At 37.9% G+C, this 20706-nt stretch overlaps 1 protein-coding gene across 7 annotated transcripts in view; it reads left to right on the forward strand.

The window, feature by feature from the left end:
- CCSER2 (coiled-coil serine rich protein 2) overlaps nucleotides 1-20664 on the forward strand; it is a 61557-nt gene extending 40893 nt beyond the window's left edge. For 3 of the 7 annotated variants that reach the window (XM_071438676.1, XM_071438678.1, XM_071438677.1), the window contains one exon: nucleotides 15447-20664. In XM_071438676.1, the coding sequence (XP_071294777.1) occupies nucleotides 15447-16268 (822 nt within the window). In that variant the 3' untranslated portion in view covers nucleotides 16269-20664. Of the gene's footprint in view, nucleotides 1-7103; nucleotides 7189-11683; nucleotides 11724-15446 lie in introns of all 7 variants that reach the window. The other 4 variants (XM_071438679.1, XM_071438681.1, XM_071438680.1 and 1 more) reach the window with 2 other exon arrangements.
- Nucleotides 20665-20706: the final 42 nt, after the last annotated feature.

Consider the following 20706-nt stretch of genomic DNA (forward strand, 5'->3'; position numbering starts at 1 on the left):
TTTGGAGCTTGTGAGCCCTTGCATTGTTTCTTTTTCCCAATTTAATTTCCTGTGTGTGCTGTTTATGGGATGTCTTTGTGTATTGATGCTGTCACAAGGTTAGTAGCTTTTGTTTCCATCTTCCCTTTTTCCTAGCTCATTTATCACATGGCTTCAGAGTCAAGATTAATAGTCATGGAAAGTTAGTTGTTACCTACAGGAGTTTTAGTCTGTGCAACTTGTGGTGTTAATTGATAAGACAGAGATACTGGAGAAGATGGGGAATTTGAGTTGCTGTCTCAAGCAAAAGGAGTCACTCAGCACAGTTGTCTGGTTTGGGTCAGGTTGGCCAGTATACATTTAAAGTTATATTGTAGTTTTGTTCAAAAAGACTTTTTTTTTTGTCAGGAGGAAGTTTGGGTTAAGGGACAGTATCTTTAAGAAGAACTAAAGGAGCCTCTGCTGTATTCATGGTTGGGTGTGTGGATATGTGTATATGATACCCATACATATTCCTAGTCATCTGATCATTGCACACACAATCCAAACTTATTGGTATTTTATCCATGTGCAAAGTTTCTCATGAAACTGATAAAGGACTTGGAAAAATTCATGAAGTGTTAACAAATTTTGAAACTGTGCTGCTTTTCAGGACCTTTTAATAGCTGGGAAGTTTTGGGCAGAATGCTTTGGGCATGTTTTTAGTTTTTTTTTCAATATCTTCATGTGCATATTTGTAAGTTGCAGCCTTTCTTTCAGCCAACAGAAGCAGGAACTCTGTAACATGGGATTTCTCCAAGGAGGACAACAGTCTGGCTGGTGCAGCCAAATTTCAGTTCTAATGGTCAGACCTCAACTTTCTGGTTTCATGCTTCCTCTGCTAACATGCATTTGGATGTTTCCTTGCATGGCTTAATAGACATATAAATGTATAAAATCGTTTTTGATTTGAATCTAATAACAAAAAACGTCTCTTGCAATAGAAAGGAGACACAATCAGCTCTTATTTTCTTGAGGTAAGAGTACAATAAATAGAAGGAGACACTTAAGTAAAGTGTATTCTCACTACTCAAATCCCAAAAATCTCTTAAATAAATTCTTTTGGTTTATTAACATTCCTGTTCAGTTTAGTTTAATGGTCTTGACCTAAGAATAAAGACTAAAAAAAAATCATGTTTCTTGGTCCTATATACAGTATAAGTTTTGAAATATTGTTGATGTTTATGAAATTATCAAGTTTTTATGTAGACTAGCTTTTTTATATAGACTAGGGGTTTTTTGTTGTTTTTTTTTTAAACCAAATTGTAGTTGAAGTCTTGGCAATGACAGAGTGGTTCCTTTGAGACATCTTAGCTTTTTGCTTCTTTAAGCTTATTAATTGTTTTCAATTTTGATGAATATTTAACTACTTCAGTTTTTCCTATTAGTGTTGACCTGCCAGTCATTTTAAGTTATGGTGGATATTAGGTACTTCAGGTGTCAAAATTTTAAGAATTAATGTGACTGTTTATAAATTCTATATATTCTATACAAATCAGAACTGATAGAATGTGTTTATTCCTCAGGACTTAGTACCAGTCTGGGGACACAGTGACTTGGTGTTCCAAGGAATACTTTAAATGCTTACTGAAACATGTCTAACAAACATTGTTAATGTAGTGTGTCATAAAGAATAGATGCTGGAATAAACTAGGAAACAGTGAGAGTGGAAAGCAGCTATTTCAGTTAGGAATTTAAGACCATATGAATTGCAGCAATTCATCTGGCCATTTGAAATAGCTGGTATTTCTGATCACTTCATGGCTCTGCTACTAAGTAAATAAATGGATATCATTAAACATATTAATTTTTAAAAGTCATGGTCACATAGTTTCTTCGTTACTAAATATTTCCAGAAAATGGCCCATTCTGATGTGATTATAAACTTGTCTGGTGTTCTCTTCAAGGACCACAGTTTTTCAAAATACTTTTAGGTTTTTTCATATTTAAAGGTAAATATGTACATAAGTGGAAGTTGTAAAACTTTAACTTAATCCTTGGAACTTAGTGCTCACATAATAAAAACTAGGGGCTGGAAAGAAATGTTTGGGAAACTTGGCTTCCTAAAAATTGATGGGTAGCTACCTATTGTCTGTCTACTGTGTCTGTGACATGATATTCTTGTAAGTGCAGGATGCTCAAAATTTAGGTAACTTCTAGGTTAGGTTTGTATTTTATGTTTGGTTAGCCATCCTTGGGGTAAAGGCTGGTACAGATATTTGCTGGCAGGGTAGACCATGACATTTCTGAAAGGATCTCTTACAGGTCTGTTAGACAGAATTCCTTCCAGTTAGTGTGACTTATAATTTTACTATCATGGAAGAAGATAAAAATTACCTGAAGAAATCAATGTTAATGGACAACTTACAAGAAAGAAAAATGTGAACATCCATTGCCACATTTGCAGGATTGTTTCTCTAATAGTAAATACTGATGTTTTTAAGACTTTGAGGGTACAGGGGTTAGAAGTCAAGTTTTTGTTGATAAATCATATGGTTTCTTGGACTGGAAAGGATGTTGGCAGATGCTGAGAAGTAAATGACAAGCAAGCAAACTGCAAAGCCCTGAATTTGTTCCAAGATACCTGCAAACGATTCTGGCCTGTGAGGACAGGTTCCTCCTAATTGCTGGTGGAAGTCTACTCTTCCACTCTCTGCAAGAGTAGATAGTGTGTACAGTAAAAGCTGGCTATTTCCCCTTGGTAACAGCTCACAGTGGTGAGATGAGCTTTGCTGCCCAAATTTGCATACAAGTTCATTCTTGTTTCTGCTGAGATGACAAAAGAACCTCTCACTTTGCATGGGAGCGTGCATGGTCTTGTTCTTTGCTCCATCTTTTCTCTACTTTTGCACTGAGATAATCTTTGCCTTCCTTTTGAATTTTGTTCCACTTTGTCATTCCAAAGCCTTCCATGTAGTTTGTTTTGATGAACCTTTGTAATCCTTTGTCTGTCTTTGTGTACTGTTGGCCTTCTGGTTTTAGTATCTTCCTTATCCTTAGCCTTAAACATCCTGTATGTGTCAGTGTCACAACCATTAATTTAAGCTTGCAGCTTTTGAGGTCCAGTCACTGTATGTGTTCATCTTCACAGCCAGCCTCTGTTTCTGTCACTGTCCAATGCTCTGCTGTTTGCTTCATGTTCTTATACATGTACTTGGTGAAACAAAACCACAGCTGGGCTAGGTGGTCATATTGTGCACCTGTCTCTTGTGCTGACTGTACATGACATGTGGGACTACATGGAGGAGAGGTCCTTGAACCCTTCACAAGCATTTCATGTTGGTTTTGTGTAAACCAGCACATAAAACTGGGTTGGTGAAGTTTTTCATCTGAATACTTTCAGAAAGACTATTTGCATGTCAGAACTGCTTATTCATGATCTCTTTCTGGGTGCTGGGCCAGTCAGAGAAGACTGCTGCAGAAACATTTTGGTTGCCTCAGTAGTGAAGTCTGTCATTCTAGGTTTGTTCATGATGTGGAGCTCTGAGTGTGTATGAGACAACTGGCAGTGCTTGGTGAGAGGCAGCAAAAATCACCTCCTCATTGAAGTGCTCAGAGGCTCCAGTTGTATGCATTCAAAAAAAGGATCTTGGCTGTATTTGTATTTGCTTCTGCAGCAGAAAAGACTTTTTAAAGCAGTAGCAGTTTTGCATTTTGGTCTATCCTTGGGAGAAGAACTGGAGTATCTGGCTGTAGGGCTAAAATGACTGTGGGGCAATAGCTTAGAAATATTTTGCTTCTCCTTTTCTGGCAGAAGCAGTTGCTTCTGTTCATGTGATTTCTTATTCTAAGTTTGAAGTTTGCTCATAACTAGCAATGGAAAACTCTGGCCTTGGTCTTCACAGTAGCATTTAAAAGAAGAAACAGCCACCAGGTTTTCCCAGTGCAGTTAGAGTCAGAACTTCACATAGCATTTGGTACAACATAAAGCAGGAGTACAATTCATCAGCAGCTCAGAAGAACATTTGTCCTTCTGGTTTGTAGTCTGCTCTATCCCAGCTGCTCTTAGTTTTCCGCTCCTGAATCTCATGTTGTTTTAAAATTCTGATTCACTTCTCTTTGGGGATGCCTTTGCTATTTCACAAATCTAGTGTCTGTAAAATAAGAGGAATGGGATTTAAGAGTAGTGGCTGGATACACATAATAGCTGTGGGGAGGGACTGTTCAAACTGCTGTCTAACATTAAAGTCTTAGAGGAAAAAGTTGCTTCAGAACCCAGAAGAATCCCATCAGACATTTTTTGTTTGGGTTTGGGGTTTTTTTAATTGAAATTGAGGTAAGTCATGTTCTCATCTTTCAATTCTAGAATTCCTTGCTTATGAGTTTTATAGACATTGTAATAAATAAGTGGTGATTCAGTTTTTTTTTATTTCTTAGTTTTAGTAGGAAACTGCCACATTATCTGTGCATTTTGAATATGTAGTATCATCTGAGGAGATGTGGTTTTTAGTGTGTTTCTTTTTTCCTCCTCTTTCGATTTCTTGGGAACCTTAGTGCACATTTGAGTAATAGGAGATGAATATGAGTTGATGTTTAAGGGAGAAAACTTGGTAAATTTGCTGGAATTTTTTACAATAATTACTATTAAAAGAAAATTAATCTTTTTGTAAGCCAGGCATATATGCTGATACTTAAATCTTAATGTGCTATATGAATGGGATTGCTACATCCTTTATAATTTTTATAATCAGTTTAAGTCATAACACTCATCTTAATACATTCCCAGTGCTGTATCTGCTGATTCTTACTTTTTCAATTGATGTTGATTTTATTACCTTATTTGTTGTACAATTAAACAACCCTGGTTTGGAGTGTTTAAAAAAAAAATTAATTTATTCATCTATTACAAAAAAGGAAATCTGGCACTTATTTGAAACTTACCTATATGGAACAATTTCAGCTGCAGCATTTGGAAGAAGGGGATTAAAATATGCCTGGAGACCAGTGCAGCTGGCAAAAGATTGAAGGAAGTTACTTGCACTTTCTTCATTTGCCTCTCTAGTCAGAGCAATGATAAAGTAGCATGAAGAATTATTGAATTGGCTGTACTTAGTGCAGGGCTTTGAAGTGCTAATATGGATGCTTAAAAGTTTCTGGAACGTATCAAGACATGTAAATATTTCATTGCCTTTACAATAGTGTCTTAACTGTTATGTAGCTCAGATAGCTTGCATTTCTTTTCATCTCTTTTCAGAGAGTAAAAGGGAGAGATATATAATTTTCACCTCCCTTCTTAATGTGTTAAGAATTTCAAAGAAAAAAGCCCATTGCCAACTCAGATGAGTCTCTGCAAAGTCAGACTTGTGCCTGGTGATAATTTGCTTTCTACTATGTGGAGATTCAGTTATGTTTAGGGAATGGAAAGTGTTTTTCTTGCTGTTCCAGTACCCTGACCCAATTTTGGATTAAATGTGACCAAACCTGTAAAATGTAGTGTTCTTTTGTACCACACTATCAAAATCCAAAGCGTTTGATAATTTTCTCATCAGTCATTGAGTGATAATTTATGGAATTATTTATGTATTTAATGTATGTACCTATTCAGCTGATGCAGCACATTATATTATTTTGTCACATTGCTTGACTGAAGCTAATACTATTCCAGTACTTTCATGCAGCAGTCTTAAAATTGTGATCTTAATGACAGCTGATGGAGGACTGTAAGAACACATTAGGTAATCAATACCTCCATCTAGAGATAATCAGACTGAAGAACTTGTTTCATTTTTACCTTTAGATTATGCTGCGATAATTGTTTTATCTCAGCTTCTGAAGAACAATAAAGGAGTCTTGTCAGGCTTTTTTCTTTATTTCCTGTTCTAGATGAAAAGTGTTCTGACTAGCAGATTCTAAGACTTGGTTAAATGCAAGTTAAGTTTCATTTTAGCAGCACTGAAACCTGGAATAGTGCTGGATAAAATCTGATTAGATAAGGATAACTGGAAGATCAGGGAGGTTTTTAAAACTCTCCTAAGACAAATAAAAACATAATATTTATTTATAGAAATAATGTCATGTCTAACATAGTTTTAAAAGAAGAATGGAGGTCAAATACTCCATTATTTGTCCAGCTGTGGCAGTATGGTCTGCAGCAGAGAATCTGGAGGAGGGGGGCCAAACTGGGTTCCTGTTTTCTGTGATGTGGGTGCTGTTCAGGTATGTTCAGCCTGCTGGCTCACAGGGTAGCCACAGTTAGTTGCTGTTGGTCAGGAGGCAGTGGGGCAGTCATTATTGTAGTACCAGTGTCCCAGGACTTAGAAAAGCAGTTTTCGGCTGCTTAAATGGCAAAAGGATTGTAAATGCTTAAACCTGCCCTGCTGAAATAGGAAATCAAGATTGTGTTGTTTAAGAGGGAAAGTGCAGCTTGGATTTGCAAAGGTAAGGATGTGGGAAAAAGGAAAAGTAATAAGAAAATTACTTCTCTTGAGGATGTGTCAACCACAGTATGTAACACTTGTGGTGATTTGAGAGCTCTGACAGGCAAAGCCTGCACTGCATGGAGCTGCACAGTTCCATGATCATTTCAAGGAAGACTCAAGCTCCAAGAGCAAGGTGCAAGGAAAACAGTTCTATGTCAGCTCTTCTCTTCCACAATAAATAATACTGATGAAATTGGAGTAAAGTGGTCTCTAAGGCACCAGGACTTGCTGGAAAACTTGTTTCTATGCATTAGAAATTTTTGTTGTAAACTAAAGTTGACTGGATTTTCAGTAGATTAGAACTGAGCAAGCTACTACTTGGTGAGGCATTTCTAAAATACTTTTGAAAGCTGTATAAATACAATTTTATCATGTATTTTGAATCACGAAAAGCTCCATTTCTGTACTCGTCCCCTAAAACTACCTAGGACAGAAATGTGTGCTTATATATTGAATAAAAATGGAGGTATTTTGTAAGATTTCTAACTAGTTTAGGACATCTGGGCTCTGGTAGTGTGTAACATTTGCTTTTACAAAGTAGAACACCTGGAAATATGATACCTTTCTGGGGAAAAAAAGAAAAAGAATGGTGTGGCTTTTTGGTGTCTTGTTTTTTCCCTGTTCTCTTTTTTTATTATACTTCTCCCCCTCTCTCTTTCTGCACAGGGTGGGTATTCTGCTCCCTCCTTCTCTCCCTGGCAGGGCTCATTCCAGGGCATCCCTCGGAGTGTTCCACCGCACCGCAGACAGAGTGAGTCTGTCCCTCTCACTCATCTCCCTCACCGTGTTCCAGTAGCAGCTTCCCCTTTGCACGCACCGTTCATCTCGTAGTCTCCTCCTCTCTCAGGCAGATCTCCAGGCATACACCATAGTCTGTGCCTAACAAAGCGCTTCCTCCGGCCAGCCTACCAGCAGCTGCCACTCTAGCTTTGTAACAGTCATTAAACGCCAATAGACCTCAGCAGTTCTTCAGGCAAACCCGAGTAGGCCCTTGTTTCCAGTCCTGTCTTAACATCGGTCGTGCTTGCTGCATTTCCCTGTTTTCCATGGCTGTGATGCACTCTCCTGTCCGTGTGTGTGTGTTCTGTTTGCTCACGCGCGTTTGCGCGCGCGTTCACGTCAACGCGTCGTGGTTGTGCAGAAAAGTGTTGCTGGGAAAGTGTCACTTGCATTGTCTCTCACAAAAAGTTTTAACTTTTCAGAATGGCTTCCCTCAAACTAATTATTTTACCCTCCCATCTCTTGGTATTTGTTGTAAAAAGGCTTCTCTTACGTTGAAGTGGCCGTTGCACAACTTGCATGATTTATTAACGTTCCTTATGTGCTAGCTACAATGTGGGCTGATATGAGATGCATTTGTTCACTTGGCTTGGATCTGCAAAACAAAAGACAATTGCTGATTTTAAAACTGTGTGCTTACGTAGACATAGAGAAATGGTAAGTCTTATTTTGTGCTTTGATATTGCATTTTGAACAGATAAGTGTTTGAAGAAATATAACTACTTCATAACGCTAAAGTTATATTTTTTAAATGTACTGTAATTTGCAAATTACAGTGTTTGCCTAGTAAAGCTCAAGAGTGTATTTGACAAGAAATAAAGGCAAAGTAAAATTATGGAAAGAAAGTAAGATTTCCAGAGCCAATGCAGATCGGAAGAGTAAGCTGCACCTTGGAGAACTAAACTTACATATATTTCACACTGCAATAATCTTTACTTAGATAAATCACCAGGAAAAAAATCTAATATTCTGTAAACTGTGCTTCAAATACTCTCTTGATGCTTCTGTGACAATGTTCATGTAAACAACTCATCAGGAATGCACAGCCTGTTTCATGGGCTTTTCTCTGTGCAATAAGGGATGTGCTTCATTTTTCTGTGGTGTTTGATGTGGGACTCTGTGTGTGTAATGAACATAGAACCCCAAAATCTGATGATTGTGCCTTCTGTTGCTGAGTGGAGGGACCAGCAGTAGCACAGCCTGAGTGATTCACTGTCCTATCAACAGAGACTGACTTCAAGGAGATCAGTTTTTGACCTGAGGATCATATAAATGTTATGGTTTTGGGAGCTGGAGACTGACTGGAGAGTCAGAATGGGAGGATGGTGTCCCAGCTGCCCTGTGAGCCTCTGGTATCGCATCATTCGCAGTGGCTGCTTAGCTGAAGAAGAAAACTTTGCTTGCTAATCTTGCTGGTTTTCTGAGCCTCCACCTCATCCCTCACTAACAAGGGTGGTCTCTTATTTGAGGTTCTGTAGTAAACTTTTATTACTAAAGCAGGTTGGAATTTTTAGTATGCATCTTATATATTGAATTCAATGAATTGCTAGTAAAGGAAGCTAAATAAATGAAAATGGGCCCTTTACTAGTTAACCAAATAACTAATGTTTTGTTAGGAAAGTAAGTTTCCACTAGTGGCGGATTCTTAGCTTTTTTCTTAAAGCCTTAGGTTTACTCTATAGAGCAACACCAGGAATAAAAATAGGGTATAAATTAGGAGGTTCCTGAGACATTTTAATGAAATTCTTGAAAAGTTAATTATTTATCCCTGTGTTAACGGTTCTGTAAAGTAAAACATTACTGGAACAGTCACTAATTCTTTCCTTCTTTCCCATTTGGTTCAGTGGTTTCAGTGGTCAGTTTTTGCAGCTGATATGAAAGGCCAAATATGGGGGTTTAGGTCAAATGCTGAGCTGAGCATCACCACTGAGTGTAGGACAGCCTGAAACACCAATGTCAGTGTGCTTTTGCACTAATACAGAGAAGATGATGGAAACATGAAGTGTAGTCTCAGGTTTTGTCCGGTTGTGTTTTCAGTATAGACTTGGAAGTCAAGCACTTCTTTCTTAACTTCTGGATCCTGAACCTAAAATATCTCTGCATGTGAATTCTGCAGGTTTCTTCACTGTGCTGTTGATAGCTGATGGATACATAGATCATTTACAGGCACTGTAGATTATGAGGGTGTAAATCTGTAAACTGTTCATATTACAGTGTGTAAACAACTAAAAATAATTTCCCTCCTGCAGTACAGGACAGGAAATATATCCCTGCTAGGAAATAATATTACACTAGTGTAGGTTTATGGCTCTCTCTAAACACCAGTCACCATGTCAGCACACCTGCTGCTGAACTTGCCTTAGCATATCACTGCACTGCAGCACACTTCAGCATTGGATGTATGTTTTTCACTTTAATGACAATTAATTTTTAATACTTCCACATTTATTAATTTCATGTTTTTTCACCAGCCTTGGAAACAATTCAGCAGCTTGCATTTCATAAACACTTCGATAACAGTACATTAATTCTTTCATTTTAGGAAAAAAATCCAAATAATTTTGTTCCTGTAATTCCCGTGTGTCTTGAACTAAACTCCTATGTAAGGGTCATTTATTTTTCTTTTGATCACGGGATCTTTTTTGATGACATCTCAAACTTTGTTCAATGCAGTTAAACCCTTTCTATTTGTGTTCTGGAAATGAGCCAATTCTATGGCTCTAGAAGTAGATTTAGAGAGCGCATTGGTAAGGAAGCAATCATGAGTTTATGTTGTAATACAAGAATATTACACCACCTTCTCTAGGCCCCTCACCCCAAGTGCTTCTCCACACAGAAATGCTGATCAAAACCACTTTGTTATTCAAGCATTGCAGTTGTTGCTTCTCCATTTACTGTGCACATCCTGGAAGAAGTATTTAGACTTTTTGCATGTAAGTATTACAGGTAGAGATTATCTAAGCAATGCTAGCAGGTGACACACAGCTTGTTATCACCAGGAAGAAAGCTGCTCTATGCCCAGTGACTATAAATCAGATCCAGGCTTGTGTGGTATTTCATACATTTTCTTTTAAACAAAGGCATGTTGCTGAAATGTTTCCAAAGCTTTATGGACTGCTACAGCTTTGTAGGGTGTACAAAGTTTAGTGTTAGCAGAAACAAGTTCCTCCAGAGCATTAGCTGAGAAGTTCTGTGACAAATTATTAAAAACATCCTGGAATCATTACATTACTGCCTTTTTATGTAATTATTTTTGCTCCAAGAGTGGTCAGCTATATGAAGAAGAGTTTTTAGGAAAAATGCCTTTCCTTCCAACTTCAGTACTTGCAGAGTCAACTACAAGAGAAAGGAGTCTTGTACTAAGCTAAGTTTATGTTTGCAAAAAACCCCTTGATTTTGTATATGGTCATATTTATCTGCTTGCTGCACATATATCCATATTTGTGGATGAAATACCTGCCTTGATGTAGTTATGCATTACTCAAAGTAATTTTTCTTTGAAAAAATAAAATTTTCCAAGTTGGGGTTTCTGTACAGACTATGCAGAAAGAATAATAATGCTTTGCCACATTACCAGTTATTTTACTAGCCTCATGGCTGTGCTGAATGATGCTTAAAAATAGTTGTTTTGTGTCATTATTTGAGGTCATTCTCCATACTGCAGAATCCTGTATTTAATGCTGAAATATGGATATAAAACAGCTAGATCAAAGAGAAAGAAAAAAAAAAGTTCAAAAAGAAGGTATTAGCAAATTCTACAGATTTAAGGTGTGAAATGTTGATGTTTTCCAGAGGTGGAAAATGAGAGCTCTCTGGTGCAGCCTTTCAGCAAGGCTTTGTCTGCACAGGCCATGGTTTGAAATGACAGCTTATCCTGTCCAAGGTAGTGAGAGAAGGGATGGTAGAACTGATGAGGAAATGAAAGAATTATGTAGCAGAGTTTGTGATCCTTCCCTTGTACCCCTTTCCAAAAAGAACCTGTGGTAGTTGTCTCTTCCAACTTGTGAGTGAGATGCTAGGAAGACTGAGTTATGAAAAATGAGATCAATATGATCCAAGGATGGAATACTGTGCATTTAATGACCTTGCTGTTGAGGGTTAGATATTGAACATGTATATACATGGATGCAAAGATTTTTCTTTTATACAGTTTTAATAATACAGACAAATTCTAGTTGCAGTATTTGGAGTATGAGAGATTAACTGCTAAAAACCTTGAAGTTGTAAGACAAAGGTATTCTATGCAGGTCTTGCTGTAAATGCTTTTGTACTGCATTACTTAAATACTGTTGCTTCCTTTGTTTCTTGAAGGAGGATTAAAAACCAATGGGGGACACGGTAATTGCAATTGAAATGGTGAAAAGTTGGAGTTTGTCATGGCAATTGCTCATTGTTCTGTCTTGGTCCTCTGACATCATTGTCCTTGTCTTTTTCTTGTCTCTGCTTTCCATTATGCCATTGGCAAGGAGTTGAGAAGTTAGTCCATTACTTCTGTGATAAAGCGTGGTACAGTACAACTTCGGATTTATTCCCATCTCCCCCTCACGCATTTTCACCGTTGGGTTTTTTCTTTGCCCTGTGCATGATGCATGTCTGTGGGAGATGTGCATGCAGTTCTCAGATTTTCCATTGCATCGCTTCCCTCCTTCCTCAAGACACTGCAGGGAGAAAATTATTTCATTCTACAGAGTTATTGTAAAGGGAATAGAGATGGGGATCAAGAAAACCAAAGAAAACTAAAGGGAGTTTTCAGCTACTGAATGAATATCACGGTCATGACCACATTTTTAGCTTCTTTAACAGTCCATTTGACTTTTTTAACAGTACAACGTGATGTTTCAGTTTTCCAGCACAAAGCTAATACAACCTCAGTAGTTTGATAACTGTACAATAGTGGTAATCCTTGCTGTGGATGACATCTTTCTCTGGATGATGTAACAGCCAGTTGTACTGGAGAGAAATAATAGAAAAATCTCTTAGCCTAATGAAGTAGGGAGTGAATTGAGTAATTTTGGTTAGTACATCAATATTTGGAAGACTTGCCAGTTCAGAAAAATCATTTCCTTTGTGCAGAAAGGAGCACGTGCACAAAGCACTTTGTCAAATGTACTTCCAGTTTGAGAAGGAGTAAGTGTCTTCAGTTCCATTGTACTTGAAATGTTTGAGTCCAACTTTGCATTTTAGGAGCATCCCAAAGGAGTGCAGGTGTTTGTCTGCCTGCACATTTTCTTCATGGGACATAAATAGAAGTCTGGATAGCATAGCAGTCAATTCCAAATCATGGTGTGTCCCACCCCAGAAATATTACCAGAAGTGCACTCAAAACAATGCAGATGAAACCCTATTTTAGGACTTGTGTGAAATAAAATACTGTGCCTGGAAGGCAGAATGCTTTTTTATCTATTTCTCCTCCTTCATGTGATGGAATTCACCAAGTACTTCAGTTCTTCAGCTGGCTTATTGTTTTTACCAATAACAGGGTCAGAATTTCAAAGACTTTCTTTGTAAAAGGAGAACTTGTATTTAGTACAAAGATATGAGCCGTGGGTGACAATGTCAGTGTTGGATACCTTGTGAAATGTTACATGCATATTTTGCAAGGGGCATTTTGCTGCTTTTAGTGTCAGTTTGAATGTTAATGCATGTAGATATTTGATGATATTAAAATCTGTCATTGTGGTAATTGGACAGATCTTGAGTAGAAATACACAATTACAAAGCAGTACAGTATTTAAAACAACAGGGCAAGGATGATAGCAGAGCTTTAGTGTCCTCATAATTCTGAGCACGTAGCCATTTTCTATCTTAGTATCACCAACTTTCTGGCTAATAAGCTGCTTAGACCTTTTAAGGTTATGAAGGATAATGAGGAAAACATATATTTTGGCTATTTTTATATGTAAAATGCAAAATTGCCTGAAGGGAAGAGCTCAAATACTACCTAGCCTTTGTCAGAAGCATTCAAAATAGCATTATTGAAACCTTGATGGCTTTGTTGTACTTCAGATGTCTTTGTGTTTAACTTTACTTTCCATACAAATTTAGCTTCTTCTGCAATTTACCAATTTTTGAATTTTGCTGATTAGTGTTGCTAGAATTATTTGATATTAAGTCAGAATTTTTATTGATTATATTTGATATTTACCTGTGTTTTTGAAGAGTAGCATTTAAAAACACTTTCTAGCTCCTAGAGGGAGAAAAATTTTCTGACAATTATTTTTTTCACATTTGACACAATCCTGTGGGCTATAAATGTTTTAATTTTTTTTTACTTCAAGTAGGATTAGAAAATAGGATTTATTTGTTGTAGTATTTGCATGGGAATTGGGTACATATTGCTTTGGTTTCTGCATTCATTAGCAGTTTTGGTTTTGCAGGTGAGATCTCAAACCAGTAAATCATTTTGGCTAACATCTGGCTGTCAGCTCCTAGACTGGAAGGATAATAACATCTGTAATAAACGCTGGAAAATGGAAAAAATATCTGGAGGGCTAATTTTATTTAAGCTGTAATTCTCTCAGTGTATGCAATTTCTCCTTGTGTTTAGCATTTCCTTCCTGTAGGATTGTATGGTTAAGAAGGATTTACAAAGTTAAGCTAGTTTTGGGTAACATAAGGAATAATGGTTTTGTACTCATTTGACACAATTTTGGAGGCTTTTTTGCCTTTTTTTTAATCTTTTCCCTCTTTCCAAAACAGTCATGTTCTGACTGCTCAGGATATTTGCCTTACATGTCTGTCGGTGACAGTGGATGTCACTGGTCCAGATTTTGCCTTTCCTTATGAGATAACTATTCTATTCTAAAGGGAAAAACTGCCCATAAATAAAAAAATAGACTGAGAAACCTTGATTTTCCTCTCATTAACCTTTAAATTTTTTCTTCTTGGTGAAGGATTTTGAGGATTCTGTTTTCAGTAGTAATCCTGCCAGGGAAAAGATGAAAAGCCTAAAGAGTCCTGAGATGGGCTGTGGCCCTAAATGTGTAACAGGAATCTGGCATACACAGCAATCATTGCATTCTTCCTGCTGATTCAAAGAAGAGTTAAAAAGACCAGACAAATAATGGGTTTTCTGTTTAGAACTTGTGAATAATTCAGGAGAGTGACTAAAATGACACTTTTAGTCAAATCTCCAAAACACAAACATTGCTTCTTTTTTATTTACTCAATTTCACTAGTAAACAGAATAAGCCTGTTTACTGTGTACATGCAACCTGTCAGCTGGTAAGAATCCAGGTAGTTGAGTGATGGCTAGTTGGCAGGAGTTCAGTTCCCCTCCTTTGTAAAGAAAATGAGAAAAATAATCCAAACCTGCTAAAACTGTAGTTTAGGTTTTAGTAGATTTTGGGTCTTGCCACAAATTGCAGAATTTTTAGTAATGCTTCCAAGATCTGTATCCAAGTTGCAGGTCTAGGATGTATTGTGAAAGTGGTACACCATTAATCTTTTAAGTCTCTTTACAGGGCAGAGCAAAGAGAATAGAAATTAACCGGAAGAGGTACTGGCAATTCTCTTGTCTGATGCGTGTCTGATTAGATTGTATCTTCTGATAAAATGTAAAATCTTCTACAGTTCTCTTTATCCCATGGCTATCGGTGTGGTAGAGTGTGCTCTCTACTTTCACATGAACTCTGCTTCTTTATCAGCCCATTTAAAATCAGTTCAAGATAAAACAGTTACTGAAGCTTAGCCACTAGCCTGATAAGCACTTACTTCTGCCAGACTTTCTGGCCTCGGCAAGGCAAGGAAATGGTCTGTAAGTCCCTGTGGTCCATCCAACTCCTTTCCTGCCTGTGCAGTAAAAGGGTTGGTGTAGTTGAGGTCAGTAAGCAGTGAGCAGTAATTGAAGCTGGACATAGCTGTTGTGTTGGGTTAAGCACTTGGTTAGAGCTCATCTGCACTGATGTTGATTCTCGCGCTGTCCTGCAGATTTGGGTGAAACCATCAATCAACCATGCCTTCTTCATCTTTCCTTTTTAAGCCGGTCGGTTTCCTTTTTGTCTTTATGTTGTTGTTTATTTCAGTGCTGGTATATTTTTTTCCACTTCAGTTATGAGTTCCATTTGTGTGCGTCCCATGACTCATCCTGTTTTGCCAAAGTCAAAGTTTTGATTTAAAAACCCAGATATACAAGCCCTTATCAAGCATTCAGTCAGCTCACGTTGGATTCTGAGTGTACCTGGTGTCTTCTGTGCCTAATACATTTTTGTATTATTTTCTCTTTAACAGCCTCAAGTACTACAGCCTTCCAGCAGCCTTCCCAATTCCACAGACCTCGCCCAGGGAAAACTAATAAAAACTCCACATATCGAGGCCCACAGTGAATATCCTAAACCAGATCTGCATGACAATAGAAATCATCAGAATCGAAATGCTGCAAATGTCTCTCTCCCAAATAGCCTGAATGACGTAAACTCATCAACAAGTGTACAGTTAAACACAAAAGATGAAAATGCATCATATTTGGACAATTTGAAAAACAAAAACACCGAAGACCCTGGAGAGGTGGCTAGTAATAAGAAAGGTACATTACCACCTCGTTCCCACTATCAGACCTCTACACGAGCTGATGCTCCAGAGGTGCAGACTGGATTACCTGTGAAAGTTCAACCCTCATTCACAAACCAGGCTTCCCAGCCAAAGACTTTGAGAATCGTGAAGCCCCCAACTGCTTTAGTGCCTCCTACCATGGCCATTCCCGTACGATCTGCAGATCACTCTGCTGCTTCCAAGGAACGTGAGCTTCTACCACTGAGGAGTTCGACTCAGCCACAGCCAACATCTGGGCAGGATAACCTGAAGGGTAAACAGAGTCAGAAGGTGTCTAAACTTCGCCCACCAAGTACATCGTTCGTCAAATCCAAGCAAGTGAGCAGCCAGAAATCCACACCAGTACCTCCAGAGCCTCAGAACACCTCCCTAAAGTCCAACATCCCGAGGCCACCAGTCCAGAGGAAGGAGGGCGTGCAGACGCACTCCGCTGGTGCGCATTCCGGGGACAGCGTGCCCTCCGCTCGGCAGTCCCGCCTCCCGAAACCAAAGACACACTGAGGCCGTCCCAACCTCACCCGCTGCCACGCCGTGTCCCACTTCCCCTCTTGTGACTGCCTTGGAGCCTGCTGTACCTGCAGCCTGCAAATCCTGTCACTGTTCCAAACTGCATCTTCTTTAGGGTTTGCATTCTCCATCCTGCCGTGTTCTGAGGCTGATGTTACGAGCTGTGCAGTTTCTCTTGAGCGCTTTATTTTATCGTTGGTCTGTAATAAAGATAGTATTGCAATCTTTGTAGTTAAGCAAATACTGAAGTCTGTGATGACCACAAATGCCAGAATGCTGCACTATTTATTTCAGGATGGCAGAAATTATTTCTTACCTCTGTTTGAGTTATTAGACAATGAAATTGCTGTTCTGTTGAACTTCTTGGTTCTGAGTACTCGTTAGGTCAGAGTGGTAGAAAATTAGACTGACTAGCAGATGTTTTATTGGCCATAATTCTGACTCTGTATTCCAGAGGCCTATGCAAAAATCCTTGTATTTATCATTCTCTCAAGACTGACATATTTAATGTTATTTAATCTCATGGGTTGGGTGGGTTGTGTTGTTTTGTTTTGCTGTTATCTGAAGTAGCTCTGTTCTTTATTTATCCCGTTTTCACTGTTCACAGACGTTAGGCAGATTTCACAGGGTGAAATGAATCTTCTCGCTTAAACATCCTCATTTGGTAAATGATTGTGGTATGTTTTTATTGTGTTGAATAGACACATTACTGGGTAGATTCTTGAAATGCAGTGCTAAGGATGTTTGTCCAAACCTTCCAATGCAGGCTCTTAGGAATTGGTAAGTAGGGAGCCTCTGGGAATAAGGGGTCCAGAACACCTATGATGAGGTTGCACAACATGCATTTTAATTAATATTTTAAACTTTTATTGTTCTGCTTGTATTTATTGATTTCTGCTTAATATTGAAAGGCTCTGAAGTACCTGACTTGAAATTTTGCACAAACTTTGCCATATGTGTAAGAATTTGAAACTATTTTACAGAATAAAACTTATATTAAAAATGCAACTATTTTTTAAAAAGGAAAAAAATTAATCCCTCTTATTTGCTTTGAGCAATCCTGTTATGTCCTAATCCAGAGCTGGTACTCTTAAGAGTTTTTCAAAAATGTGTTATTTTGGGTTTTTTGTTTTTTTCCTTTTTTTTTTTTTTGTGATTTCTGAAGAAGTGCATAACTGGTAAGGAGCTTCTTGGGGAAACTAAGCAGAAAAAAAATCTACATTTTTGTGCTCTCTAGGAGAAGTATTCTTTCTGAAAGTAGTCTTGGTGCACTCTGGGACCATGACATGAATGATGCCAGTTACATGTGTGCGTGTCCAGTGAAGCTTTCCAGAAATTCATTGTTATGTCCCATCTCCAATTCTTCCCATCTTTACCATGACTCTCTTGGATGTTACTGGTTTTGGTTTTTTTTCCTGTTCTCAAGTTGGTTTTAAAATCAGCAGCAGAAGGCTGCTGCAACAATTTGGCCCAAAATCTGTTCCTGAAGAGCACATAATGTCAGTGAAATGCAACACAGTGTTAGTTTGTTCTAGGCTCTGGCTGTAGGACATTGACATATTACAGTATTTTCTTTGAGAGAATTAAAGTGAGTAGATGTAGACATTTCATAAATGAAATCAATATTCAGCTTCTATAATATAAGCCCTTTAACTTGGGGTATCCTGGTGGATACCTCAGTTGGGTGAAGGAAAAAAGAGTCATCTCACCTGAGTTTTCAGTACATCACTGATATTCAAGAATTATTTTGCATTTCTTACACTGTAATTTTATTTAACTGAAGATAGAGCGGAAAAATGAAAAGTTTGGGGAGGGAAATAGGTAGGGGGAGATTCTTTTTCTGAGCAACTTAGATCAGTCTGAAATAAGGGACCTGCAGGACCTTCTGTGAACTGAGGTGATGACAATGTAAGCAAGACATAGCAAGACAAATACTGTTGTTATAGTTGGTATAGGATCAGAAACCACAACTTGAGATTGCAGTAACAATTATGCTCTGGTAATAATTTATTTCCACGAAAAGCATTGAATTAGTGGTATTTAGTGTACGTATTTACTTTCAATAAGAAAATAAAACTCACTTTTTATATTCCCCAAAACTAGCTCCTGGCAGCTAACTGTGTTTCTCAGGAGTTTAAAGACTGCTGAGGCAGTGATCAGATTCCTGGTTCATTTTCTGGTCCATATAGATTTCTATGGAAGGTGTGTTTTTTAAGTTTACTTTCCTTGAAGAGAAGCTGATTTTATTGTTAGTTGTATATGGTTTTGTGTAAAAATACAGTTTTCACTTAATGTTATTGACAGAAATTCATCATCTTCTGCTTCGTATTCTGGAGGTATCGCCAGCCTGATTTAGTGATGGTTCAATGTTTATGTTTACATTTAAAAGTATAGATATCTATACCTTTATTCATATCTGCGCCTTTACTGAAAATTAAGGAGATAATCAAAGCAAATTAAGCAAAGAATATCAAGATGATCAAGGTTTTCATTAAAGAGACAGTTCCTAATTTTTCTTTCCAGAAGAAGATCTTATATTTATATGGGCATGTATATATGTATTAAAGGAACAGTAATAGATTATAGTCCTTTTTTATAGCATTTCCCCATTTTGTTCTGACAGGTTAGTGAGACACTGAGCTGGAGCCAGCAGGATTTGATCATGGATGAGACAGATGCTAGCCTGGCTTGTGTTTGTGTTCAGCTGCTAACCTGGCATCCTTCTAGGACAGCTGCATGTTTGGGCTCTTCAGACTTTACCAGGGAAGGCTCTGTTGCACGTATAGTAAGTCCAGAGTATGGCAAAGCCTGTCATGAGATGGGCAGCTGGGAGAGAAGTGGGGAAGTGAGGCTTGAAGCTTCACCTCAGTGAAAGATGGGGTTTGGGGAGTGATGGATGAGAGGGCACTGAGAGAGTGCTTGTCAAATGGGATTAAGTGAGTATTTTCAGGTGTCATATCTACCTTATGGAAGGTGCAGATATATCATCAGTACTGGTGCAGATTATCCAAAATGTGTACATTTAAGTATTTGATATCTTCAGGGTTTTTTTTTTTTAGATTTATAAAACTGATTTATTGCCATTTTTTTTGTTTTGATTTCTCATTCTTTTGTGCAATATTCACAAAAGTATTAAACTACTGTTCAGTATGTGTGTACAGAGGCAATTACGCATTTTAACAAGTGAATAAACACAAAAGAAAAGAACAGAATTGCACTTTAAATGAGCTTTATTGCTTGGAGTTGTGCCTAAAATAATCTAGATGCCTCCTGCTGTGTGTGGCTTTTGTTTGAAACAAATTTCCCCGGTAGTGTTGCTGTTTCCAAGGTATTTTCACATCACTTTCACAGGATCGATATGCACTCTAGCATGTTTAAAAGCATTCATGTAGTGTACCAAGTTTTGTTGTGCAATGACTTTAATTCAACCGTGGAATTCTAACACTGATGAAACAGCCAGATCATTATTACCCTTCCCTTCCCTGAAGCTAGCACTTCCTACTGCCAGTCAAAGCCAGTGGCAAAATTTCCCTAGGACTAGCCTAGCTCTTAAAGAATAATGGTCCCAGAATATGGTTGTGAGAAAACAAGTGCAATATTATCTCTCCAACTTTCTCGAAATAGTTACCAAGGCCCTGAAAATCCAAAACGACACAATTTTGATACAGTTTGGAAAAAAACCAAGGGGTTCCTCAACTTTCCATTTTACAGCAGTGAGAGTAGGCATAGCAACCAGACTGCATTATGGGTCAGAACAGTTCATTTCAGCCTTGATCTACATGCTGATTTGTTGTAGCGATGCCTGAAAACTGAATACCATTTGCGTGATTTCCTTTGTTTGCATGTCACAGCCATATGCACATTCTAAAGTCTCATACTGGGGTAGGTTGCATGTTGGGGGGGGGAAGTATTTCTGGTTTTGCACAGCACATAATCCTCTTAATATGGACATTTTCTTGCCGTACAAATGGAAATCAGTTCTTGAATTGGGCTTCTGTAGCTGTTCCTTATCTTGTTACAGAGGCTTTTTCTGAGCAGAGTGGATTTAATGTGACCCTGGTGGTAGGGCTCAGTGTAGTCATCTTACAACTGTGCTTTCAAGGAAATTCAGTCACTGTTATGGTAAAGCTGCTCACTGCCTACTGATTGTAAAAGCACCACCATAAAACCAACATAATTCCCGTGTAGCAAAATCTTCAATTCAATACTAGCTAAAACAAGAGGTACCCTTACTATCTGCTTTGTTGTTTTTGGTTTTTTAAACCCAGGCCAGAGTAAATACTGTATATTGGAATTTGCTTGTAAAGTTGATTAAAAAACCTGTATGTAAAAATTCTTTCCTCAATGTTGCTCTAGTGAATAAAAATAAAAGTCATAATTCTAATAAGTATCTCTTTCTCTTGACTATTCATGTCTATGGTTTTTTCAAGTC

The sequence above is a fragment of the Agelaius tricolor genome, unplaced genomic scaffold, assembly GCF_023055355.1.
Source record: "Agelaius tricolor isolate 1412-34295 unplaced genomic scaffold, bAgeTri1.0.p SCAF_13, whole genome shotgun sequence".
NCBI lineage: Eukaryota > Metazoa > Chordata > Aves > Passeriformes > Icteridae > Agelaius > Agelaius tricolor.